Below are 25,829 nucleotides of genomic sequence, written 5' to 3'. Positions count from 1 at the left end.
TGTAAGTTGTGCCTGTAGTTAGATATATTGGGGTCCTATAAAATTGTCACAGAAAGGGATAATTGTGAATGCTATGTGTGTTAAGAACTACCCAGGAGTGTTGAATTATATTTTTCTCTATAATATGATCTCATTCTCGTCTCCCGCCTGGGCAAAATGATAGACCTTTGGACCTCCATAGATAGATGAATGTCCTGATCAGTGTTTGATTGGTTAGTGACATACATACACCTCTGCAAGGATGGTAATTGTTATTTGGTGGACCTTTACTCCACTGTCATAGAATTGTATCTTGCCATTAATATTTGTAAGGGAAGATACTTCTTTATATAGAGGTTATTCATAGATATGTATAAAGCATATATATCTTGTAGCCTTTTATATATTTTCCGTGGCTTAGTACATATCTACTTATGGAGCAATTCTCCATCAAATAACAATTACCATCCCTGCGGAGGGGTACAGTTTTGTTCTAACTGTTCTTGTGGATTACCAAAGTACTGCTATAGGGAAGCAACGCTAATTTCAAGTCTCACGGATAGAGCGAATCAATGCCATTATGTATAGAAAGCTCCAAGAGGGAGGAACGAACAGGGGTGACGAGCTCATGGAAAGCTCGGACTGTAAGTCGCTAAACGTAGGCGCCAGGGATTAGGTACAGGGGGAGCTAAATGTGGGATTGTGGTGAATCCCACCTGCCAATCTGGCCCACCAAAAGTTACCGAGTCACTGGAGCCTCATTCTAATCCTGGGAGATCCTTCTCTTTTTGCGTTGGTTTCTGTATTAATTCCTTTCTTACCGTTCGATTTTCGACATAACAACCATCATCATAATTACGACTACGTTCACTTCTTCACTCTCAATGAAAATGTATTGATATTTCACCAGGGGCATTCAAAGCTCTGGGAATCAGGGCGTTTACCGTCGATTTCTTCAAGCATTGTTACCGATTTTTACAATAAATTTTCTCACCATCGTGAACTTTCCTGACTATCATTAACTCCCTCGAGAACTCACGACCACATCTAGAATTGGCGATATCTCCAGGAATCGATTACGTACTTGATCCAACTTTCCCTGGCGATATCTTCTCCTCAATTCGTAACCATATTTCAGTCGCCGACTACCGAATATTAGACATTTGCCAATACATGGCCATTGTCGCCGCATTCGCCGATCTCTAACGAGCATATCGTGATCCGAATTCTCGCCATGTATCGTTCAAGCATTGTGAAGCTTGGTCGCGTGACCAGCTTTGGCATCGCAACAGCAACACGTGGTGCCACGATTAGCCAATTCACCATGCGAACACCATTTCGTGTCCGCTACCATCGAACCATTCTGGCGCACCCGTTCTCGACAAGCCAGCATCGCGCAATGTCTTCATCACCCCCTGAGATCAAACCGGCGTCTATCACGACTGAAGAATATCACCACCTGGCAGACACGTACCTCGATGCAGTACTTAACCAATACGAGGAAAAGCAAGATGAGGTTGGAGACATTGATGTCGAATTCAGTGTAGGTATTTCATATGGATGCTGTATTTCAATTATATATCATCAATACCAATACTGACTGACTTATCTGATTAGTCCGGCGTTATGACCGTCAAGATTCCCGGCAGCGGTGTCTACATAATCAACAAACAGCCGCCCAACAAGCAAATCTGGCTGTCTTCGCCAGTATCCGGCCCGAAGCGATTCGACTATGTGATCGTTAGCGAAGGTCAAGACCAGAAGCAGGACACTGGTAAAGGAGAGTGGATTTATATACGAACGGGAGAGAAGTTAAGCGATCTTCTCTTACAGGAGACCGGTGTCGCGATGGAGGCGTAAATGATTTGGGCAGAAGGGTTGGAGTTATTCTCCACTAAATTTCCTCCATGCTACAGTGAACATGGCACACGATGGCATCTTAAATCTCCCAGGTATGTCACCCATGCAAACCTAAGTACTAAAATTACCCTGTCATTGACCTGTCTTGCAATCTAGGCCCATTTTGGACGAACTGCTGTGAGTTACAGTGTGGGTAGGTGTATGAAGTGAACCACTCCGCTCAACACCACTACCCCATGATAGGACGGCAAGTGGTACCTCCTATGGAAGGACAATTGCTATTGCATTTCCTCGACTAAACAAATAAAAGCTGACTCCCCCACCACTGCTAACCACCATTTTTCAAATATTACTCTGACTGCAACATTGTGTGATCGTATCATGGTCCAAACCGATTCGCAATCTTAACCCTCCATCTTCTGACTTTTAGGGTCGAAGCAACAAAATTTGGGGCAGAGAGTCTTCTTGGGCTTCGTGTATAGGATTTTATCCCTGGTGGAGATAGCATAGCCCTTTTCCCACTTCTTGCTGAATATCCAGCCGGCGTGGCCCTCACCGCACCACTCGATCATCCTCTCGTAGAATTCCCACATCTCCCAGGCCGTGGCCTTGTCGAAATAGCCCCACTTGCAGTCGCAGACGTAGGCGCCGACCATGCCGTCCAGCTCCCAGTGCACCGACTTGCTCTTCACCTTGTTGCCGCGGTTGTTCCACATGATGATCTCCTGGATCGAGCCGCGGGCGTTGACGTCCTTGATGTCCCACGACGAGCACCAGGAGTGCGAGACGGGGATGACCCAGTCCGACCGGTTCGGCATCTCCGAGACCTCGATGGAGTTGTCCAGGTTGAACCACTCGAACCCGTCCTCGTCCTCGCCCTCGCCCTCGCCCTCGCCCACGCTCTCGGTCTGGTTCGCGAGTGGCGGCCAGAGCAGCACGGTCCCGCTCGTGTTCGTCGGCGGCTCCATGAAGATGTCCGTCAGGTCCGTCAGCGGTGGCGGCTCGTGGACGTCGGCGCTCCAGTTCTGCGCTACGGCCGCGTCTGGCGAGGGATCGCGCCGGCGTACTTCGAAGTCGGAGCTCCGAGGTACCTTTTTGGCAAGTACATGGGTGGCCCTGAGGGCTATGATGAGAAAGCCCTTAGTAGAGAGCTTCATGGTGGTTTTCTCTGAAGTTGGTATTGATAGAGGTACGTAATCGGTGTTTCTTGAATAAGAACGTATGTTGTGTAGGTAGTGTTTTGAGATATGTAAGTGTAGATGTGCGTGTGCTCGTATGAGAATGAATGAGAGGACTATTTCACATCCATCAAAGACTGCTAGGTATATTTATATTACCAGACGTTTCTCCGAAGCCTTCCACATCTACAAGCCACCTCCGAATGATGAGTTTAAACTTAGAACTCTGTATGACTTAGGTAGATTACATAGGTATTTAGACTCCATGAGCAACGAGTAAACGAAATGGCCACATGGAAATATGTGGATGTTAATATCCGCAAGGTGTTGCCAGAGGCGGCGCCAGTAATTGTGAGCTTGACGCCCACATAACCCATTTGCATAGAGATACTGAAAGAACTCAGTCGCCCATCCCGTATTGTGGTAAACTCTAACGCAGCCTTTATTTAAGACCACCACTGCATCCAAACTTGAAGTACTAGCACTGGCTTGTGGCGCTTCCTCGTGCCTTCGGCACCCCGCTTTAACTAGGAAAACGGGCAGCGATTAAGACGATACTTCTCTTATATAGGTAGGGAGGACGTCTCTTATATCATCATATATCTCCCTACCTAATAAGAATACCAAAACCGAGAAAAGTAAGCATCTTCGTAAGATAAGGACTACACTAAAATCATTATTATCGACTAACCTCCGGTATGTCTTATTTACTGCCCGTTCTCCCAGTTACAACGCAATGCCGAAGGCACGAGGAGGCGTCACAAGCCAGTGCTAGTATAATTTAAATGATCTGGAAAACAAGGTTTAAAACTCCTTAGAAATAACCTTATTAATCATGATCCTGCATGTGTCATCAAAAATCTTATAGCCCCGTCAAATGTAACCCATAGCAACCCAATGATAATCTACAGAGTTGTGACTACGCCAATGTATAATGTTAGATAAACATAGAAGCCTACATCCATGCTTGAGACTTACATATGGCAAAGAAGGTAATGCAGCGTCCATGGATTGCTTCGCGTTGTCGGCATTCAATTTATATGTTTTCGGGCTAACTCGGCGGATTGGAAATGGCGAGGCCGGCGACTCGGAGCTCTAGTATCAGTAGAGCAACGATGTAATCAATCGAATAACACTTTATATACCGTGAAATTTCTCTCATTTAGAAGAAACATTATCATTGAACTGTTACAGTCTTTCTAGAACTTAAGTCTGAACTGAACCCCTTTTTTACCTATTCATTCGTCATTTACCATGGCAGAAAAGCATCCCGTTATTTACTTCGGAACCACAACGCTTGGATCATCTCACGTACCAGCGCTGCAAGACGAGAAAGTCGTTTCACAATTCTTCGATGTTTTAAACAGTAGTGGCATTTCACAAATAGACACTGCGGCTCGGTATCCGCCAGATAACCACGGTGCCTCGGAACGAATGATCGGCAGGGTGAAAGCACCTGCCAGGGGCTTTATTATCAACACCAAGGTGCTCTTCGCCGGTCAGAACAGCGATGGAACTCTGAGTAAAGAAGCTGTACGGAAAAGCGTCGCGAATAGTTTGAAAGTCTTGGGAGTTGAAAAGTTGGGTATCCTTTACGCTCACGCTCCCGACCTAGCCACCCCTTTAGCGGAGCAAGCCGAAGCACTCAACGAGCAGTACCAGAAAGGGTTCTGCGAAAAAGTAAGAAACATCATGAGATTAAATCAAGTTTTAATCAGTATACTAATTAGAAGTGCAGATTGGCATTTCTAACTTCCCCCTTGACATGCTTAAATCTTTTATAGAAATATGCGAAAAGGAAGGTTACGTCAAGCCGTCAGTTTATCAAGGGCAGTATAACCTGATCTGCCGGGAACCGGAGAAGGAGCTGCTGCCTTTTCTCCGAAAGCACAATATGACATTTAACGGATATTCGCCACTCGGCGGAGGCTTCCTCACCGGCAAGCTGACGCTGGGAACGGCCGAGGGTACGCGTCTCCGCAGTGCTTACGGTGCGCATTTCGCTGCATGGTATGATCGACCCGAGTTCCACGATGCGGTAAAGAAGCTGCTCGAAGTCATCGAGCCGCTCGGTATCAAACCTTCCGAGGCGGCTTTACGATGGGCGGCTTACCATTCTGCCCTCGGGGAGAAAGACGGGATTATACTAGGGGCTACGAAGATTGAGCAGCTCAAGCAGAACCTTGAAGACATTGAAAAGGGACCTCTACCTCAAGCTGTCGTGGACGAGATCATAGTCATTGGGAAGACTATTGATGCTATGGGTACTGGCAACTTCGACGTCAAGCCTGCTAATCTACCACCGAAGTAGGGTCCACTATGAGAGAGCGGATAGAGGTGAAGTTAGCTTAGCAGAAATGTTAGCCTGCACAGATACCTAACCTGTTATGAATATAAGACCGTTGAAGACTTGTGTTACATAGAGTGATTTTGAAATAAAAATGCCACCAGCAAACTTTTGGCAAGTTGTCACTTTCAATTGATCTAATTGACAGTAGGTAGCCTCATTCCGACCATCCCACTTCACGTCATTTCTGTTTAGATCCTCATCGGAGCAGCCGCTGTTCAGGACGCGTTCTGAGACCTATTACTTAGCTAGCATGGGCCTACAATCCTACAAGGTGCGTCTAATTCATACAATAGGGCCTCGCTCCAGCGCTAGTACGAGGTGCAGCGATATGGCATTAAGGAGATATTCGGTGCCTAACCTGCTCCTTTAGAATGCTCGAGGTGCAGATGATGGTGGATCTCGGCTCATGTATCTACATAAATGCAATGACGCTCAATTTCACTCAATTATGTTTAATGTGTCTAAAATGGCCTCTGAGCGTGAGGAAGTGCCGGAGGGGCATGATGGGAGGCATGATGGGAGGCACACGGAGGCGCGGACGGAAGGGTGGCGCGAGTGGATACAAATATGGCCTCATTCGGAGCGATGCGACCCGTTTAGTGGGGTGTTAACGGCCTCGTTTCAAGGAGTACGGTTGCCCGGCTCGGGAGTGGGACGGTGCATCTTACATGGTTGGCAAGCGCATTGCGTGGCATACTGCAGGTGCGCCCCGCCGAGGTGTGATGGGCACTCAGGGACTGGTAGGTATCCTCGGAGACCATGGAACATTTGTAATGAACAGCTAGCTTTATAAGCGCTATTCACTTTCAATCGTATAAGTGGTGTCCATGGACACCAATCTGAGGATTTGTGATTGGAGTTCAGTTCGAAGATGCACGTACTTAATCTTGAGATCACCACGATGCAACCACTACCTAAAGCACGGTTCCGGAAGAGGCCCCGGGGAAGACTTCCCCGGAAAGTTTGGGGGAAAATGGGCTTCCAATCAGATTCTCGAATCGCTAGCTTTCCTACTAATACATGGGTATCATACATGATTTTCCCTTTTCCTTAACACCATTGGTGAGCAAATGCTCAGCTACGAACGCCGGGAAGCGTTATCGTAACGAACGTCCCATTCGGCCAAGTGCTGTTTCATGGACGACTTCGACTTCGACTTCCTGCTTGGCTCCCCAGTGACAAAGAATCTCTCCAGTTCGTCCACTCCCCCGGAGTAAGCGTTGACTTCGTCCCGCCTGCGTGAGGATCGCTCAGAGGATTTGTGGGAGGAGCTAATAGTGTTAGGTAGTGAATCATTTGTAATAATAGTAGACTATAGGTAAATATCACCTTGATTTGTGTGAAGTATGATTAGGCATTGCGGCGGGATCAGACAGTAAGAAACCTGGACAAGTCTGCAGAACTATCTGATATGAATTGGGCGGCAAGAGATAGGGAATATCAATTGATTTGTTTAATGTAGATGTGTTTTTGTGTGTGCTCGTCTGTTGTGTGTATGTGTGTGTAGTACGTGTATACTTGTGTGTGAAGGTATGGTGGAGATATCAAGATTGATGAGTCGTTGGGAAGAGAATAGTAAATATGTTGATGAAGTCTTCGAAGATATTTACCTTCTCGAAAGGAGGAGAATTGTCACTGTTTATACTCTTGAAAGTCACCATAATCACAACTATGATCAAACATAAGCCAAATACAAGGGGGAAAAGGGTGTATGCCACGTCAACAGACGGATGGAAGTAGAAAAAGTATCAGAGTCAGACGTCTGTCCACCGAAGGAATCCATGATCGAAATTGGGCCTATTGTCTAGAAAACACGAATGTGTGGAGTAATAATCGGTTTACGACCCGGACTTGCTCGGGTGTGGAGGAGTGGCGACGGGAAGTCGGGATGCCGGGGGAGGCGCTAGAAGTTGAAAAAAAGGATAATAAATTAATGATATTGACCAATTGAGTGCCCGGTGACGAATGACACGGACCTCAACAGGTAGTAGAACGCGGGGTTGTGCCTAAGTCATCATACCACATAGTACCTGATAGGTAAGCTGTGTAATCGTGAGGATACGTAATTGAGAGGCAAAAGATGTGATGCTTATGGATGACCGACTGTTAAAGGCCTAAAAAAATGCGAAATAGGAACATTACCTAGAACTCGACGACCGTTTAATTAGGCACTTGTGGCTCCACCCTTTACAACAATCTCACCGATGAAACAAATTTGCAAGGGGCCTCCGAGACTCGAATCTGGGTATCGATCATGCGGGTGGCAAAAGAAGAATGAAATATTTACCTAGGTGTCTAAGGGAGTAGAAAAAAGCGCTTATGAAAGAAGAATATACGGGGAAATAGCTATTGAAAGTTGTGATTTCAACATGTTGTACCACTAATTATCCCAGTCTTCTCCGAGGCGGGATTATGGAAGGCTTGCCAAGTGAGGCTATGAGGCAGGACAGGAAGCTTGATTCGACCCGTGCCAGTTGGCACGGTGTCTGCCGCATTCCTATGTTGTGCATCAAAGTCAATTCTAAGCTTAAATTCGAGTTGACTTAGTCTTAATGGTGCGCGGATCTTGGATCGTATCTATTTGTCTGCGAGACTTAAGGGGAGCCCTGGAGACCTACCTAGGCTACCTAGGCTGCGATATAGGCGAGTCCATGCCTATTCTAGGTAGGTACGTAGATACCACCCTGTATGATCTAGGGTGGTGAGTTCCAGTCTTATACACAGTAGTGTAGCCGTGTAGCCATATGGATGTAGCTTGTTAACAGAGGCCGGGGAAACCCAAGTAAGGCTGCCTTCTTTCGCAAGTAGGTCGCGGCCAGGAACAGTTAATATAGGCAATTTTTTCATGATGTTTAATGTTTCTACACTTCCACCATCCGGCTCAGCCACTGCTACGAACCGACGGAGCATAGCCATGATTGGGTTCTCCTAACATTCCCTAAAACCAGCCACAATATAACCAATGCTCACAGCCACGAGCTAACCATTAAGGTGATCATTTGGCGGCCGTCAATTAGGCGAGTTCCCCCCTGCAAACCTATCATCTTTTCTTTCTTTACATCTTTCAATTTCATCATTGATTTTTCGACGTCAGTACACCGATTCGTACACTGGAGTCCATGCTCTTTTTTGAGTTAAGCCTCAAATATTATTGGTTATACAAGGAAAGTAATGCTTCGAAATGGCGTGCTATTATTGTAATGGAGCTTCAGTTCTCAATTTCTCATATGCGAAGTCAACGTAACTACCTAGTATGTTATTAAAGAAATTAATGATTACATATGTATATTTCACCAACTCGTATGAATAGTCGCGTGCCAAAGTACATAGTATCGGACGCGACTTAGCCTCAACTCATCGCGATGAGTGGAAGTGGTAAGCACAAGGGGATACCTCACATGCTACTAGGTAATCACCTAGATCTTTTGTCTATAGGGAGATCGTTAGATTACTAACATTGATCACAACCGCAAGAGAGCCTACCTACATATTTCGCTCCCTCCCGGAACTGCCTTACTGACTGCCTTGTAGGGTCACCACCCGTCAATTGGTTCAGATTCTAGAATCCCCAGTAGTTTCTCGCCAACGGGACTATGCAGGGATCCACCTCGGCCACTAACACCCCTGAACAGATCTCATGCGCCGAGTTGGCCCTCTCTACAAAAACCCCACCGATTCCATGAGCCGCCTGCCTTGTTCATGATGGATAAGGTTTTCTCTCTTGCTAGTACGTTTTCCCCTGCCGGGAAGGAGCTATATTTCATATAGCTCTCGAGTCATTCTAAAAGTTTCTTTATTTTCCTGAATTCTTTTTGATCGACTATCGCCCCGGTCGTCAAAATGAATTCGGCCTCGCCCACCACTAGCGCCTCTACGAATAGAGGGGGCCGCCCTAAGGATTGGACTGAACCCCGCGCTCGAAGACTGGTACGACTCTACATTTATACAAGATTACCTTTTGATCTGATATTAAAACTCTTGGAAGACGGTGTTTGGAAGCCTGGGTATGTTCGACCCCTCATTGCTAGGTACATAAGATTGCATTGCTTACTTGTGCTATAGTAAAGTACGTCTCAAAAGCTGTTCAGTGTCAAGACGTAATGCCCCCTCTATTCATCTGAGGCGCTAACAGAATGAATTAGGATGCTGCCAACAAAGTCAAAAACCAACTTCTCGGTAATGATCCTCGATGGATAAGACCTAAAGATGACGACGACGAGAGAAGACGCATCGCGGCCCTTAAGAATAGCCGGCGAGGAGTGAAACTTCATCACAGAACGTCTACTTCACATCCTGCCAGAAGCCAATTCAATGCATGTATTCCTGGGTGCTACGATGAGGATAGTCTGACTCCTGCTCAATCGAGTTACCATTCTTTCGAGAAGTCCAACACCCCCACTCCACTCAAATATGAGACGAACTCCCCTACTGGCCAAATTGGAGCCAACATTCCACATTTTGGTTACGATGAACATGACGCCCAAATATACCCTCCTTGGATTACAAGTGGCATGGGTGGCTCTCGTCAAGATACTGGCCTAACTCATTCTACCGAAACCAGCATGAGTAGCAGTTTTTGTGAGAAACTTTCTACCGTGTCTCGAGACCAAGCGAAAGGGGCCTGGCGCGTATTGAAACAGTTCACCTTCCCCAAGGATGCAGATCTACAACGAGAATTGTCCTTCTCTCCAATTGTCTCCCCCGGATCGCAATCTCAACCTACTCAGCGAGGCTCCCATAACCTTGGTGGGTCGGCCGTCTATGCTCCATTTAGCGCGAGGTACGCTGTGCCCGGTGATTTCCTAGATGTGGATTTGGTTACTAGGAGAAACTCATGCGAGTCTGGACCTGCATCCCACGAGATGGGTATCTGCTGGTGCCGGATCGCTGACGACTTAACGTCAATCCAGCCTTTATGGTCGACTGATGGATTTCAGCTTTCTGCTCGTAACAATTCTTCCGACGACGTCTATCAGGTAACGGACGCTTTTGGCAACACGGCATTCCATCGTCTTGCTGCTATGGACGCAAACCGAATGTATTTCCTCAGTCTCATATCTCAAGCGCTTGCAACCCCACACTCATTAGTTCGTGCCACAAATACCGCCGGCCAGACATTTCTGCACGTTCTCCACCAGTCTTGGTTTGATGAAGTTTCATGCCTGATACAGCTTCTTGACATTGTTAAGGCCCATCCGGACTTTAACATCTCGGCAATAGATGTATACGGGCGTAGCTTTTTCCACCTGCTACAGAACAAAAGATTAGATTCCGCTCGTATTCCGGCACACTTAATTAACTGGAACCTACTCAAGCGGCGTGATGCCTTCGGAGTCGAGCCCATGGAATCTCGATCAAGGCACATGGAGCTCGGTACGTCACAGATGCAGCGTAGTGCCAGCCCAATGAATGCGAGAAGCCCGATAATCGAAATACCTTCCGGTCGTGGAGACGAATCTCGAATTCGACCCCAAGCCGAGCTTTTGCGGATAGTCGTTGACGCTGTTAAAGTCGACGGTGTCAATTCGACAAATCCAAATCCTCGGTCGGAAGATTCTCGCGGACGCAACGCATTGCACTGTCTTGCGGAAGTCATGTTAGATGTGGAGAGCGTCCAAGGTTCTGCCCAGGAAAATCAACGACAAAAGAAACGTAAACACAATGAAGAAGACGGAGAATCGAGGCCTCAGAGCAGTGGCAGCAGTAAGAGATTGGAATATCTCGAAGGAATTCTGTCTGCGAAAGTCGATGTCAACCACTACGACTGCGAAGGACAAACCCCCTTGATGGCATTCGTCAAGTATCGGCCGGAAGATTCTAGGTCGGAGAAGGAAACCATGGAGAGGATAATTAAAATGCTTTACAGTGCCGGCGCCAACATAGAGGCACGGAATCGTGAAGGAGAAACAGCACTTCACGTCGCCGCTCGCTTCGGGAAGAAAGTCGCATTGAAGGAACTTCTTCAGCTGGGCGCTAACCCATACGTTCGCGACGCCTGCGGCTTAAGCGTACTCGCAGCGATTGACGACCGCTGGGCCAACGCCGAAGATGGCGTGCAAATTGCGCGCTTAGAAGCTTGTCGGGGCGTCTTCACTAGCGTCGTGCCCGCCCCGGCCCAGGAGCCCACCGTGTTACAGGAATGGGGGTTAAGGCAACCATCAGCTGGACCGTCACGGTAGTTGGTGATCCCTACTTCGCCACGAGAGATGATGTATGATTATCTGGGCAGGCATTGGTCTTGGTTTATGCCTAGGTATATCCCTAGGTATGGTTTCTGTAGTTTGATACCCTTGTATTATTTATCCAGGGCGTTTGGGGTACTGTATATTACTTATACAATGGATAGACCAGGCGTGCTTTAGTGGGTTAGTCACAATCATCTCGTTCCAAGTCGAGCAATATCGAAGCATTCACCGTCGTCGTATTATTTTATAGTAGCATACGATTAGTATAGCCATGACAGCATCCAGGTAGGTGTTGGAAACTAAATGAAGAATTGTTGATCAGCCGAAAGTTCGTCTTCCCTCAAAAATTGGTTGATGAATAGAGCTATCAAGGCGAGGGCACAGTGTGCTCAGACACCACCAGGTGGGATGGCGGGGTAAAACTCACTTATTTAGGTACCTACCTACCTACCCTTGCACCGCATTTGTTAGTAGGTGGGCATGAGGACTTGAATACTATAGAGGTACGCAACATTGAGAGTGATAGACAAAATATATTGAGAATTACTCTCCAAGATGTAGCTGCTTAGAGAAAGTGTTATGACAACAGTTACTAATAGTTGACCGTAAACAAACAAGAGCACCTAAGTACCTACGAACCTTAAGCGGGTACGTTCCCTTATAATTGCCTTTTTAGGAAATCGAAGACCTAATCCCCGGCTCATCATTGGCCATGACGGGGAGACCCTCCATGGGTCTTCCTAGCTGTGGCTTTGTGATCTAGGCAGGTACACTGATTAACTAACTGCATTTCTCATTCATGAATATCTCCAAATAAAAGGGATAAAAGGGAGGCACCAACAGGCCTAATAGGAGTTGAACCTAAACTACCTTTTATCCCTCCACCCAGTATCTCATCCCTAGATCCTTCATCTATTCGTGATAATTTATGTAAATAGCTCATGAATACGTTTGATTCGATAACTCCGTATTGTGGGAGAGAGGACGTGAACCTGCTACAATTGGGCGGCCCTCCTAAGACTTGATGCTGAAGTATAGAGTTGTCATCCCACCAAATTCCAAACCCCCGAACGATATATTGGTATGATGGATCTACATCTTAAAGAAGCTCACATCACCCGGACTGGTACATAGCCAAATGGTGCTTAAGAAATCAGATGGTTGTTGACAGTCAGGTAGGAAATTATACTGGAAGAGTCTATCCTATAGTTAATGCTGTAAACCGGATGTTAGTGTTATTTCAATAAAGCCTTGACTTGATGATCAATCCAGAAACGGAGTCACCCCTGACAGCGCACTGGCTTTGGTTATGTAAGCAATCCCTTGGCGGTGTGAGATCTATCTTCCCTGCGCGCCGCACCCCTCTTACTTTCTTACCCCTCCACGTATCTATTATTTTCATCAATTCAAAAGTGACACTTGAATTAAAAACAATACCTAACTATAACCATTGGAAGATTCTTTCATATGAACGGTCCGATGAATTCGCTTTCGTCGGAATTACTCATTGAAATATTTTCTTTAGTTAAGTCGTCGTTCTGGGGTACCGCTGACTTATTACCATGCCTGGAGGTCTGTAGACGATGGTACGAATTAGCGATCACAGTTCTCTACCGACACATTGTCCTGGGCACTGGCAATATCAGGCGTTTCGCAGCGAGTTTTAATCTACAATATGCTGGTCATGTTCGCTCCCTTACCTTACGACTCATCCAGCCGCCACTCTCGACATACGATCTTGGCTCAATCATCGCTGCCAACGCAGAACTGGCACGACGTTTACGACTTCTCGAGCCTCTACTTGGAAGCCTAGACAAGTTATTGTCTTTTTCTCTCTACGTGCCAGCCATCGTACCAGAAAAATGTCGCTTCAAGGTTTCTGCGAGGTCTATCATAGGACTGCTCGATTCTATACCCCAGAGCTGTGCTAATATAGAAATTGATTCTGGTGGCTATGATCGGAATATCATTGCAGGGGGAGAGGAAGCACACATTTGTGAAAGCCTTCGTCTGCTATTGCCGCGTATGAACCACGTCCGCATTCATCTCTCTCTTATGTGCCCCACCCTCATTGGGATCATGGAAACGCCTTATCAATCTTCCAAGGACTCCTTTACGCCAATCAAATTGCCACATCTACGGTCATTGCTCATTTATTGCTCTGAGGAAGATTACTCTGCGGGTATTTGCCAGCCGGCAAGCACCAGAGAAAATCTGCCAAGTATTACTGCATACAATCCTCATCCATGGCCCACAATGACGGCAGCCCTACAGAGATTTGCAGATACTCCAGACTGTTGTCCCACATCTACCATGGTACGCATGCATACCGCCTGTAGCAGGGAATTGGAAGATCTAGGTATATATCACACGATGGTGGTTTGCGACATTAATTCACATACCACTCATGCTATTCCAATCGTCAAAGTTAGGTCGACAAGACAGGGTGGGTGGCTCGTACGGTTCGACGACTCCAAAGGTATCATAACTACTACTCGGGGTCTTATAGACGTTGCCGAGGGTCAGCTATGGAAGACGCTCGTGGGCGGTGCTAGGCTGCCATCCACCATAGCTGATAGCGAAACTCAGGAGATTCTGGAGGTACCAATAGTCGCGGAGGACAATTGGAGAGCTGAGAACACGGATATAAACTGTGAACTGTGGAATAACGAAGCGCTTGTGGGAAAGAAGGTGCTGCATGCTGAGATTAGAAAAGGAGGCTTATTATATACTGATCCATGTCCGGTGATGGAGGAACTACCACAAGGATGGCATCGTCCCACAGGAGGGAGAAGAAGGGGATTGGTGAGAGATGAGGAAGTGTAACGTTGATGACTATACGTACCTACCTACACGGGCTTTAATCCAAACAGGCAGGTATTGAAACTGTTTCTACTTGGTTTAAATACGTGTTCTATATGCATGATTCCTTAGCTATACCTAAGATATTTGCTGTTCTATTAGATATCACTACTGAGGGTACTTCATAGGGGCTCCAAAATAGCTACCCCTTTTCGCTACCTACATGTACGTTACACCTATTCTTTCCCGTAATGATGTGAATCGACTCGGGACGCTAAGGGATCACAAGTTCACATAACCCCAGAGCAGATAAGTTCTTCGATACTTCCAAGTTCCTAACTTAAAGCAGATGGAAAGTCTTAGACTCCGTCGGAAATGGGTCGGTAGATTTTATTACACCAAATAATTCTTGTCGGTGTTCTAGATTAATCCGAAGACCTCAACCTTGTAATCGTACTAGGATAGAAGCAGCTACTATCTGCAAGTCGTCTTAAATACTGTACTTAGTCTTGCGTGGATTGAACCTTCTGCTTAACTTCCGCTGTATCCCCTGTACCAACTATAGCAGGGGCAGCATACGGGTCGACGTGTGTGGTTGCAAATTTGCGCGCTGGAACTCCATTCATAAACAGGATGTCAAGCTCTTCGTATGTCCGGCCTTTCACCTCAGGCAGGCGAAAATACGACCAGACGAAGACGCAAAAAGCAGTCCCACCCCAGAAGAAGCCTGTTTTACCAAGTAAGTTCCACTCGACAGGATTCATCATATACGCCTGCAAAAACTGTGAGATGATGTTGACGAGTTGGTAAGACGTGCGAGATAGTACGACCGAAAGAGGCCTTAGTCGGACAGAAGAGGTTTCTGCGATGATACTGAACTATATGAATGGTTAGGTAGGGAAGTGATGATAATCAATTATATCAAGTCGACTTACTGCTAAAGGTCCTATTGTAAGGGAATACACAAACAGCCAGAGAACGCAGAGTCCACCTGATGGCCAGAGACCCCTTTTTCCAGCAGAGACATCAAGTATTCCAATGAGGAGGAGGATTAGGGATAGCAAACCTATACCACCGACGTATAAAGGTCGTCGACCCCAATATGAGATAAGCCACCACGATCTAATATACATAGGTAGTTAGACAATCATCAGCCATAAGAAAAGTTCCTAGATTTATACTCACGATACCGTCCCTATGAAAGCTATGCCCTTTGCCCCTAAACTAAGATTGAAAGCTTGGGCAGTATCCATGCCGGCAGTGGTGAAGAAGTAAGTCGGCGTATACGCGAAACTACTACCAGAAAGGATCTGCCCCATGAATGCAACACAAACGATCTCCGTACGTCTCAAGTTTGGGCCCCTGAAGCAGTTCAGGTACGTGGCGCCTTTTGTCGCATCAGCTTCGATTCTGATTGTATGAACCATCATGGCGAGTTGGTTATTTATTTGTTCGTCCGTTTTCTCGCCACTGAGCCTTACAATGGAATGCTTAGCTTGTTCGAGACGCTCTGCACGAACAAGCCACCACGGACTCTCTGGCGCAAAGAAGCACACCACCATGAGAGGAATCGGCCATAACTAGAATACGTCAGATTCAGTACTCGTAGATACCTGGTATTTTGATATTTCAGTTTTGAAAAGGGGTATAGGGAAAGGTGGAACCTGACCCATTGAATGGCGAACGGAATACGATAACCCATTTCACCTTGTATGTTGAGGCATCCGCGCAATACTCCTGTAGCGAGTAGTTGTCCAATAGCCCAGCAAAGATTGACGTATGTAGTGAGGTATCCGCGTAAGTTGGTAGGACAGACTTCGGATGCGTACGCGGGGGCTAGCGTCGCAAATACTCCCCAAGACAAACCGCAGAGGATTTGACCGACGAGTAGCACCTCCTTACCGGGAGCAAAGAAGACGACAAAGATAAAAGCATTAAGCGCCCCAAGAGATACAATCAAAGTCCATCGATATCCAAACTTAGAGGCCATGTAACCATTTATTAGCCCGCCTAGTATGTGTGTAGGTAGTTGGAGGTTAGCTAACAGAACTTCAATTAAGGGTTCGCTACATGTCTTAGCTAATGTAGACGTATGAGACTAACTTACCAACGACAGCACCGGCCGTGCTACCCATATTTAGAGCCGTCTGCCACTCTCCTGTGACCTGCCAGCCGATTTTGTCTCCAAAATACTGTCCGAACTTCTTCTGGAACTCGGGGTAGGCAAAGAAATTACCGATAAGAATGCCGTCATAACTTCTTATGTTAACACAGGAGTTTAGTATCTAAGTTATAGAGCTTGTGGGCTTACCCTTCCATTATAATGGTCATAGAAAGCAAGATAGACCAGAGAACGGCTTTGCGATTTTCTCGTAGGCCTTGCCATAGCGTCTGGGAATGCTCGTCATCCGTGGCTTTCTTGGCATCGAGGACAGCAGTATGGCCTAGCTTCTCCTCTAACTCCTGGTCGGCCACCTTCTGGACACTATGAATGTGTGAATGAGCTGCCATAGTTAGTCGAGATGGTGGAAAATTTCCCAAGAAAGAGAATATTGGGTATTGTGGTGAACATAAGAAGCTCACTTAGAAAGCTTACTTTAGATACATAGGACGTAGAGGAGGGTGCCGCTTATATAGATCCGTGTGTCGATTATTAGGTATTCTCCTTTTTACCCCCGTATCGGTGGTGACCGATAGAATGGACGGCTCGGGGTACAATGTGGGATTTGGGGAAATCTGGGGTAATAATGAGATTCGGGGAGCCATGTCCTCTTCCTAGGTATTATATCCATGTCCATCACAAGATCCTATAGGTAGCTTGGCCGATTACTTTCAGTTTTAATCCACCATTTAGATCATTGCATTGTTTTTCTATAGTAATACTAAGACCACACGAGCTGCAGTAGCGCATATGGAGGATGTATGATTTATCAAATCACAATCCATCCATTGCATTACTTAGTCGTATGTTGTACTTCCTTAAAACTACAATATCTGTTAGTTTTAGATTAATGATTCTACAATACTGTCCCGCCTCATTCAAAACGTCAATGGATGGGTAGGTACCTACACATAAAGGTATGCATATGAACTGAGCTGGATAGGAAGCTTAATTATTTCATGAGAAGTATATTCTCCCTATGTTGAAAGCTAGGTAGTTGATTAGAATTCTTAGACAGAAATGAAACGCTACCTATGCTCAGCATTCTTATACGTAAGTACCTACCTACTTGATCATGGGGTAGAATAAGGGAAAGGCGGGCCGACAACCGTAGGTAGATATCCAATGGATTCAAAGGGATAACCAATGCTGTGGAGAAGTTATTTTCATGAGTATTATAGGTACATATCTCGGTAAACGATTCCTTGTTTATGATTTAATAATGTTAGTTTACGGTTAGCTAAACAATCCATAATAGGGGCGACTTGAAGATTACCTAAGAAATACAATTACCTAATATTTACAGTGCTTACTAATTTTACCACACTTTACCTATTGAGACAGATCACGTAATGGTCCAGGAATATCCAAAATCCGATTAAAATCCCCACCGACGGACAACGGATTAGATTGAAAAAGCAATCGAAATCCACAGTCACGATGGCATCATCATCCCAACCATCTTCGCCACGGCTGGCTGAGCGCATACACAACACCACTGGCAAGGATTAACTCGCCTATATCTGTGGCGGTGTATGGATCCTGGAAATGCTTTGGTTCGACGTTGTCGAGACAAGAATTGAAGGTGCCGGCTACTGTTGTGCGTAAATCTATACGGAAAGCTGCAATTTTCTGGCCGGGACTATATGTCGTAACTAAATCAGCTTTGATATGGGCAGAGTAGAGAGTCCGGAAGTCCAGCGAAGAACGACGCGAAAACGACAGTGCATCTTAGCATGCTCCCCAGCTAGACATTATACCTCCAGGGCTACTTTGCATCGGTCTCTCGAAACATTTTCGCACAATAGAAGGTATTATGGTAGCGGAATCCCTTCCATTTTATCCTGCGCCCGAACCAGTTATTTCTCAAATACACTTCCACACCAGTGTGAAGGATCGAAAGTCTTGATCAACCGAGAGGGTTGCCTGACGATGATGCTCCCAGCGCTTTCGGGACTAAAGCAACAAGATGAAGGTACCAGTATTACATGTATGATCTCACCTTGTATGAATAAATTCACGCCATACTGCTCGAAGCGAATAACGTATCAGCGGATGAATCGACATTGGAGGTGAGGAACAGAAAAACGTTTCTGAACAATCTATTATTATAATGATACTCGTTATAGAGGAGGTAACTATCATTATTGAACACTCACGAATTACACTAAATGCCAAGACATATGAATATACCATCAAGTTTTGTGGAATTACGGCATCAAAACATTGGAGAATCACCGCCAACGGGCAGATGATGCGATTAGACCAACTAATCACGTCAATTCCAGAGCTCTTTACTGGATCCACAAATTCCAATCCGTTCTAGTTTGGCCGTATCTACCATACAGCCTTACGCAATGGAAATCATCGTCGGACAATCACAACACTCGAATGCTCTCCAACTCTTGCATGTTATATCTGTATATCTTTGTATATGTATATATATCAAGAGCAACTTGCCCACAGATGCCCTTCAAACTGTCCGAGTTCCTGTCCATTCATCATCGTCGTCATTATCTACTATCTCAACCATCCCTACTACTTATCCTCACGCTTTAGATGCAAAATCTCTACAGGCCTGATCTGCAGTAGTCGCGCATCCCATCAGTCATGGTTGGATATCAAATTGATCGCAACTATATAAAATCGTACGACGGAGTGGCCATAGGCACTCTATCCACGTCGAAACATTCTACTTGACGCGCCTAACCCTTAGTCCGACGACTAGCTCCTTCGATTAAATTAGCAACACCCTAAGGCGAGTCAACCAAATGTCAAACCACCAAACTTTTCCACAATTTACTCGATTACCCACGGAGATTAGGCGGTTGATTTGGATTCACGCCCTCCCTAGAGGCCGTATCCAACTCTTCGCCAAGAATGTGCCGTGGGAGAACTGGCGTCTTCTACCACCTGTAATTGCTCATGTCTGTCAAGAGTCGCGAGAAGTTGCTATGAACCATGCGGTCGTACGAGGATTCCCAACTGCCGAGGATACTCAGACTACCACCTGGTTCATCGGGTCTCGCGATATCCTGGAGCTTCACAGCGGTTATCCCTATCCATTATCGAATCCGGAACCATTCTTCGCTGCGGTTGAGAGAATGGCAATCAACGCGAATGACTTCGAGGGTGATATCGAAGTCGTCATAAGGGATCTTATCGAAGGTCATCGTTTTCACAGTGTGAAGGTGGTCTATCTCATAGTTGAACAGATCGAGACTGCATATTGGCCAAGGTTCCGGCCAGACATAACCGAGCAAGATAAAGGCAAAGGAACCATACTTGACCTGTCTAGTGAGGAAGACCAAAGAAAGATAGAGGATTACAAGACGTGGGCGCGTTTTCAGGAAATGTCACCGGTGTTTCCTCGACACGAAGATGTGGCACTTGCCCTCAGTTCAAGTTTGGAAGTAGTGATATTGCATGAGATACGTCTTTACCACGAGCGATTGTTACAGGCCGGATACACTGAGGGGGATGGCAGAGTATCGCTTCCGACATCTACACCTATACCTCCTGATGATCCTTGGATTATTCAGCAACGAAAACGATTGCCCGAATTTCGACCGGCGTTATTGATTCTTGGATGGCGGTAACTGGGATGAATGTGAATAATATGGATATGAATGAAATATGCCTATCTAGGTGCCTACCTCCTGAGTCCCGACTCCAGACGCATCCAATAGACCAAGGGATGCATCCATATGCATCGTCTGATGTGATTGCCAATTCACGACTAGAATGCGTTATCCGTACCTATCATTTATATAGTAGTGCCTATACTAGGCAGAAGTACATACTTACCTAGGCTTCTATACAAACCTCTACAATCCTTAGATATCGTTAGATTGAAAGAAGCTTTATGGATATCGATGCTTAGGTAACGTATCTTGGCAGAACCCCCACACTGACCAAAAGTCGGTGGCTTTACTTGTGGCTGCCGAACTCGTGGCATCGTCCCTCCCTGACCCAATCGGAAAACGCCCGAAATTTCCGACCAAAATCGGACATTTTTTCTCCAATTTAGGTGATGGTCGGTGTAACCTTAATACATTTTAGTGGAATTTATCCCGTTGCCGAGGTTTCATTTATTCAACATTCCTCACTTTGACGCGTTCACTTTCGACTCCTTCGTCAAGGTAAACGTGTCCCACGGGAAATATTTCCTTCTTTACACATTTAGCTGCAATGGAGCCCTCTCGAAGATACTCAGGATACCCTCGCGCTAAGAAGGGCCCCGAAACAGCATATGCACCTGTTGCTGACAGGAATCCTGCGCTTAAGGGATGGTCTTTGGTAATTGCGGCGAAACTGCAAGTAACCTTCTTTGCCCCATCTACTGCCGTATCTTCGCTCATATGAATTAGGGTCACCTACTCTCAGGCTATTGCCCAGGCTACGTGGTCGAATGCTAAATTTGGCTGCGTCAAAGACGTTCCTGGGCTACATGAATATGACTGGCGTCTCCAAGTATGCCGTCCAACATCCATCCTCACTTTTTCAAGTGTCCCTATCCACGTTGAATAATTGACAAACTAAACAGCCTATTGTCACACCCCTTCTGCCTGACGGTGTCGTTCAGAGCAAGGCCGAGATCACTCCCGAGCTACATGAACGTCAACCAGATGATCTAGCTGGCCGCTTTCATTCCGCTGCGGATTACCATGAACTTTTCAAATCTGGAAAACTAACCCCACTTCAAGTGGCTAAAGGGTTACTCCCACTGATAACTAGGGGGAAGAACCCGCCGGCGAAGTATGAATCAGCCTTCGCTATCACGAAAGAGGAGCTAGTACTCGCTGCCGCCAAAAAATCGACAGAACGTTATGCTGCTGGGCAACCTCTGGGTATCCTTGATGGCGTACCAATAGGCGTCAAGGATGATACGGATGTTGAAGGGTATATTTCTCATATGGGACTCAAATTCAACCCATCTGATCCCTTCTTCAAACCTGCTACTAGCACAATTTGGCCAATTGCGCAACTTGAGGCAGCTGGTGCTATCGTTGTCGGGAAGCTGGCAATGCACGAACTGGGCTCGGATATTAGTGGGTGCAACCCCCATTGGGGAACGCCGGTGAACTGGAACAACCCATCTTATTACCCAGGCGGCTCATCCTCCGGTGGAGGCTCAGCCCTTTCTGCGGGATTGGTACCCATCGCTATTGGTACCGATGCTGGAGGAAGCATTCGCATTCCGTCGTCGTTCTGTGGGGGTTATGGGTTGAAGCCTACTTTACATCGTACATACACGATGAAGTCGTCGATCTGTGTCATTGGTCCTATGGCCGCGACGGCTAATGACTTAGCTGTCGCGTATCGTATTAGTAAGTATATATTCCGTCAGGCAATACGATTTCCACAGATAACACGTACTAATTGATAATATTGCAGTGTCGGCGCCTAACCCCGAAGATCCGACACAAGGCGCATTCGCGTTGTCTATTCCTCCTAGCCCCGCAACCAAGAAGACGATTGGCATCTACCGTGATTGGTTCGACCGAGCCTCCGCGGATGTCCTCGAGGTTACTAGGAAAGCAATATCTTACTTCAAGGATAAGCTAGGCTACGAAGTCGTCGACATCACCATCCCATACCTCGTAGAAGGTCAGTACGGACACAGCGTCTGGGCGCTCACAGAAGGGTTAGACCATCGCCGGTCTCACGCCGTGGACCCAGCCAACCCCCTCGCGAATGTCAACCACTGCAACCAGCTGCTGCTGGCGGTCGGCGGGTGCACGCCTGCCGTCGACATGATTAAATTCGGGCAGCTCAGGGGTTTGATCATGGAACACCTAGCGTTCTTGTTCAAGCTGTATCCGGATCTGTTAATCGTGACGCCGACAGTCCCCGAGGCCGGCTGGAAGATTGAGCCCGGCGACCAGGCGTATGGCTTCAGCGACGGCAACGTGACCATCCGGAACATGATGTATATATGGCTGGCGAACTCGACGGGCTGCCCGGCGGTTACCGCGCCTGTCGGATACGTCGATGCTGAGGTGGGCGAAGGCAAGCTGCCGGTGGGCTTAATGGCGATGGGGGAGTGGGGTGCCGAGGAGCAGCTTCTGGCTTGGGCGAAGGAAGCAGAGGGATATCTGAATGGAGTGAGTGAGGGCGGCAGGTATAGACCGCGGGAGTGGGCTGATGTCGTCGAGATTGCCAAGACTACTGAATAAGGGGCGGGGCTTCCATTGAACTAGAGGAACTCGATGAGCGCGGATCTCCTTAACATTCGGTCTTGGTAAAGCTACCACTGAGATTATCACGTAACAGCAAATTGCTGATCTGCCTACTTACTACGTTTTTAGATTTTATTCTTCCGGAGGTACCTATTAAGGAAACCCGAACCCCTATTATTTAGGTTAATTCATGTTACGATGAAAATGACAACGAAAAGGGGGGCAGAGGCAATATACTTACGACCCATATCGAATCTAGCATCGTCGTGTTTAGGTTCGATTCCGTTGTTGACTTTTCGCGGTTAGTGTGACGAGGTTCTCCAGTTCCGACTGTTAACGACGGCTATCTATATCAAAAGTCTTTCCGCGATCAGCCTTCAATACGTCTACTTGCTGAAATATCAAATACGGTAAGTAACCTCAACTTACTAAAAGATTTTCAAATTCTAGTGTGTGCCCATGCCACGAGTGACCCTTTGGTACACTTTCAGGGGTTAGGGGTTAGGGCCCGATATCGCCTTACTCTATACCTGTTGTGTTTCCCCCATATCCTACTCCCGATCTAATATTATTGTTATATGTTTAGATAAGCCGTATTTTGAAAGTCGTACGCCCGAAAATCTTAATGCTTGAACTTTGATCGTTTCCTTGAGCGCAAGCCAAGCGACTCGTCCCAGCCGGCCTTAACCACGAAGGCAACAAGATGAGTTAAAGCGCGATTGCCTTCCAAAACCCCCCATTATATGTTCGTTATGCATACATACGCAACTCTGAAGGATACAGTGCTTGCTATCGGCCCGGTCACACTTCTCCGACAGGTCGGAAGGCTCGTAACGACGGTACGATACTCCAAACCTCCCCTTCAAAGTAACTAGCCTTTAATTCCCATAGAAAGTTGCTACAGAGTTGAACATCCAACACTTGGAAGGAAACGCAAGTGTATTCCTTGGCCAGTATAGGGAGAATACGATGAGTACCTAGGGAATAACTTATATAGGGGGAGAACGTTTCTCCATGCTGGCTCCCGTATCCTACGAACCTTGCCATCGATCGACTGGGGACTATTAACTAGGTAGGTACCCAATACGTGCATCTTGACATCGGCGACTTGACAACCTCCTACGTGACATGACTGACACCAGAACGAGTCGTTGCCATTCTCCACATCAGGCGTTTTACGGTATACATACCTACTTGTGTAGCTGGACTCGCGGCTTGTGACCCCTTCAATCATGGTCAAACTGCGATGTTGTGCTGGAGATATAGAATTATCGCAAATATCCGCAAGAGGAAGGTGTTACGCAACTCTTCTTTCGCCTCTGTACCCCAGAATACCAGGTAGGTACGCGGAGTACTACCAGACGAGTGTTAGACGTACCGGCGTTTATAAGGATCCTACTACAATATCATGAAATACTAATATACGAACTAGTAGTTTACGTACACATACTCAAGTGCGCCTTTTATTTACAGAGGGGAGAAGCGGAGAAATTATAGGTAGTCATTTGACGCTCACATGAATTCTATCGTGCGATGCATGATATATTAGTCAGCTAATTCCTGCTTGGCAGACAAAAAGGACGCGAGTACGTTCGAGATAAACGTGATCCAGATTGTTACAGGATTCGCATTCTCTGCAAATCAATGGGGCTGCCCAGACAGGTACAAGAAGAAAGGCCCACCTTAAACGCGACTCAGTCCTGCGATGTCACACTGCGTAACAAATCCCACGTCGTCAAAAACCCTCACGAGGTTTTCAAAAGCACACTACAGCTGCTTTGAACTAGACATGCTGGGAAATCTGATCGTTCCCTTTCCAATTATAGCTTCTCAGGCTATCTCCGAGATACCCATTCCTTGTTACCCGAGATGGTAATGCCGTTACCCAGTTATGTAGTTCTTATCTGATCCTTGCAGATCATTGAAACATATATGCAGTTCCATTAAAGCGCATGCTACCCGGTACCCTAGTCCCGTCACTTGATGAGACGTTATTTTGCAGCAAAAGCTTGCGGTGCTGTAGGCTTATATACTGGAGGTATAGGTTAGCCCGGCCCCCTATTCGCTAAAACTGTTATACCATACCTAGGAGCTTACCGCGTATAACCTAACGGCATGTTACCTATATGTAGGTGTTTATGCTAAAGCCCCACAACGCGTCCATGCTTAAAGACTTGCTAATCAGAATCAGGAGAATATACAGTGTACGTAAGTCTTCGTGACTGCGACGACTCGGGATCTCCAATCCGAAGATTTTATCTATATTTCCAGACTGGATGTTACATATCTAGACTAGATTCTAGTGTTCCTATTTGACGTAATACTTTGGATCCGAAGCAGCTAACAGCAGCATGCGAAACTCATGGCTAATCTGTCCAGTGTAAAAGGGAACTCCTTCTGTATGGTGTGCCTATCTTCCCATGTTATCATCTTTGCATAAATAAGCATTTTCACGTTGTCTTAAGTTAGGGCTCCGAAAAACGAGTTTTGAGGACCTCGTGGAAGCGTGATCTGCATGGCAGCGATTCTCCATATTATTAGATCTTGCGCCATGGATGAATTAAGTTTGATTTAGACTAAAATTCTCGATGATCGCTGTCGTTGATCGTGAAAACCGGGCTCCCTGACCCCAGTAGTTAGCTCTTCTTTTATCCTTGTTCCTCGCTCACGTCCAGTAAGTTCATCGGATGACCCTCCCTGACCCAATTCTAGCCATAGTAAGCATCGTCACTGCACGCTACACAAATTCGCCTCAAGTTAGTTCGGAGCCAATTTCAGCCTCGACGGTCTCGACTCTCCTCTTTTACATCATGACCTCAGGAATAAGTAGCTTGTGCTAGCACATCGTGGTTTTCCTCTCGAGATGATGTGCTAGAGCTCGCTTCTCCATAACGTGGGGTTGAGTTTCATTGGCGTCGAGTTCTTCGGTAGATGGCTCCCACACTGCCGAAATTTGACCCATTCATGCCATTGGCCGCGCAAAGCCTTCCCGCTCGAGATCTCCCATTCGTATTGCGCTCCTGCTTGCTCCGTGGACCTAAGCTAGCTGCTTCTGCACCCCCACGCCGATCTAAGTGGAAATCTCACATGGATTATCTCGGTAACACGCCCGAACAAGGTTGTAACCGTGAC

The 25,829-nt window shown here is 46.5% G+C and overlaps 8 protein-coding genes across 8 annotated transcripts; 6 read left to right on the top strand and 2 right to left on the bottom strand.

Moving 5' to 3' along the window:
• Positions 1 to 890: 890 nt before the first annotated feature.
• F4807DRAFT_240987 (mitochondrial chaperone Frataxin) lies at positions 891 to 2,041 on the top strand. Its single transcript, XM_047994280.1, has 2 exons — positions 891 to 1,522; positions 1,597 to 2,041. Exons 1-2 carry the CDS (start codon positions 1,214 to 1,216, stop codon positions 1,837 to 1,839), a joined length of 552 nt encoding a protein of 183 aa, XP_047850726.1. The 5' UTR covers positions 891 to 1,213; the 3' UTR covers positions 1,840 to 2,041.
• Positions 2,042 to 2,243: 202 nt separating this feature from the next.
• F4807DRAFT_463969 (uncharacterized protein) lies at positions 2,244 to 2,996 on the bottom strand (the record flags this gene model as incomplete). The annotated part of the gene is made up of 1 exon (XM_048002051.1): positions 2,244 to 2,996. One exon carries the CDS (start codon positions 2,994 to 2,996, stop codon positions 2,244 to 2,246), a length of 753 nt encoding a protein of 250 aa, XP_047850725.1.
• A 1,186-nt stretch (positions 2,997 to 4,182) lies between these two features.
• F4807DRAFT_440285 (Aldo/keto reductase) lies at positions 4,183 to 5,483 on the top strand. The gene is made up of 2 exons (XM_047999286.1): positions 4,183 to 4,697; positions 4,756 to 5,483. Exons 1-2 carry the CDS (start codon positions 4,272 to 4,274, stop codon positions 5,326 to 5,328), a joined length of 999 nt encoding a protein of 332 aa, XP_047850724.1. The 5' UTR covers positions 4,183 to 4,271; the 3' UTR covers positions 5,329 to 5,483.
• A 3,420-nt stretch (positions 5,484 to 8,903) lies between these two features.
• On the top strand, positions 8,904 to 11,880 carry F4807DRAFT_440274 (ankyrin). Its single transcript, XM_047999285.1, has 2 exons — positions 8,904 to 9,375; positions 9,510 to 11,880. The coding sequence occupies exons 1-2, from the start codon at positions 9,208 to 9,210 to the stop codon at positions 11,544 to 11,546; spliced, it is 2,205 nt and encodes a 734-aa protein (XP_047850723.1). The 5' UTR covers positions 8,904 to 9,207; the 3' UTR covers positions 11,547 to 11,880.
• A 1,063-nt stretch (positions 11,881 to 12,943) lies between these two features.
• F4807DRAFT_240779 (uncharacterized protein) lies at positions 12,944 to 14,618 on the top strand. The gene has a single exon (XM_047994278.1). The coding sequence runs from the start codon at positions 13,020 to 13,022 to the stop codon at positions 14,376 to 14,378; it is 1,359 nt and encodes a 452-aa protein (XP_047850722.1). The 5' UTR covers positions 12,944 to 13,019; the 3' UTR covers positions 14,379 to 14,618.
• Positions 14,618 to 17,273, bottom strand: F4807DRAFT_240850 (sugar transporter). Its single transcript, XM_047994279.1, has 6 exons — positions 16,666 to 17,273; positions 16,462 to 16,610; positions 16,024 to 16,364; positions 15,540 to 15,934; positions 15,290 to 15,476; positions 14,618 to 15,232 (listed from the first exon to the last, which is right to left on the bottom strand). Exons 1-6 carry the CDS (start codon positions 16,863 to 16,865, stop codon positions 14,858 to 14,860), a joined length of 1,647 nt encoding a protein of 548 aa, XP_047850721.1. The 5' UTR covers positions 16,866 to 17,273; the 3' UTR covers positions 14,618 to 14,857.
• Positions 17,274 to 19,191: 1,918 nt separating this feature from the next.
• On the top strand, positions 19,192 to 20,350 carry F4807DRAFT_240771 (uncharacterized protein). The gene has a single exon (XM_047994277.1). It carries the CDS (start codon positions 19,287 to 19,289, stop codon positions 20,112 to 20,114), a length of 828 nt encoding a protein of 275 aa, XP_047850720.1. The 5' UTR covers positions 19,192 to 19,286; the 3' UTR covers positions 20,115 to 20,350.
• A 356-nt stretch (positions 20,351 to 20,706) lies between these two features.
• Positions 20,707 to 22,694, top strand: F4807DRAFT_453602 (amidase signature enzyme; the record flags this gene model as incomplete). Its single annotated transcript, XM_048000482.1, has 4 exons — positions 20,707 to 20,807; positions 20,886 to 20,988; positions 21,062 to 21,845; positions 21,913 to 22,694. The coding sequence occupies 4 exons, from the start codon at positions 20,707 to 20,709 to the stop codon at positions 22,692 to 22,694; spliced, it is 1,770 nt and encodes a 589-aa protein (XP_047850719.1).
• Positions 22,695 to 25,829: the final 3,135 nt, after the last annotated feature.

The sequence above is a fragment of the Annulohypoxylon truncatum genome (assembly GCF_022578515.1).
Source record: "Annulohypoxylon truncatum strain CBS 140777 unplaced genomic scaffold F4807scaffold_36, whole genome shotgun sequence".
Lineage (NCBI taxonomy): Eukaryota > Fungi > Ascomycota > Sordariomycetes > Xylariales > Hypoxylaceae > Annulohypoxylon > Annulohypoxylon truncatum.
Note: the sequence above shows the minus strand (reverse complement) of the source record. Positions and strands in the feature narration are given on the sequence as shown.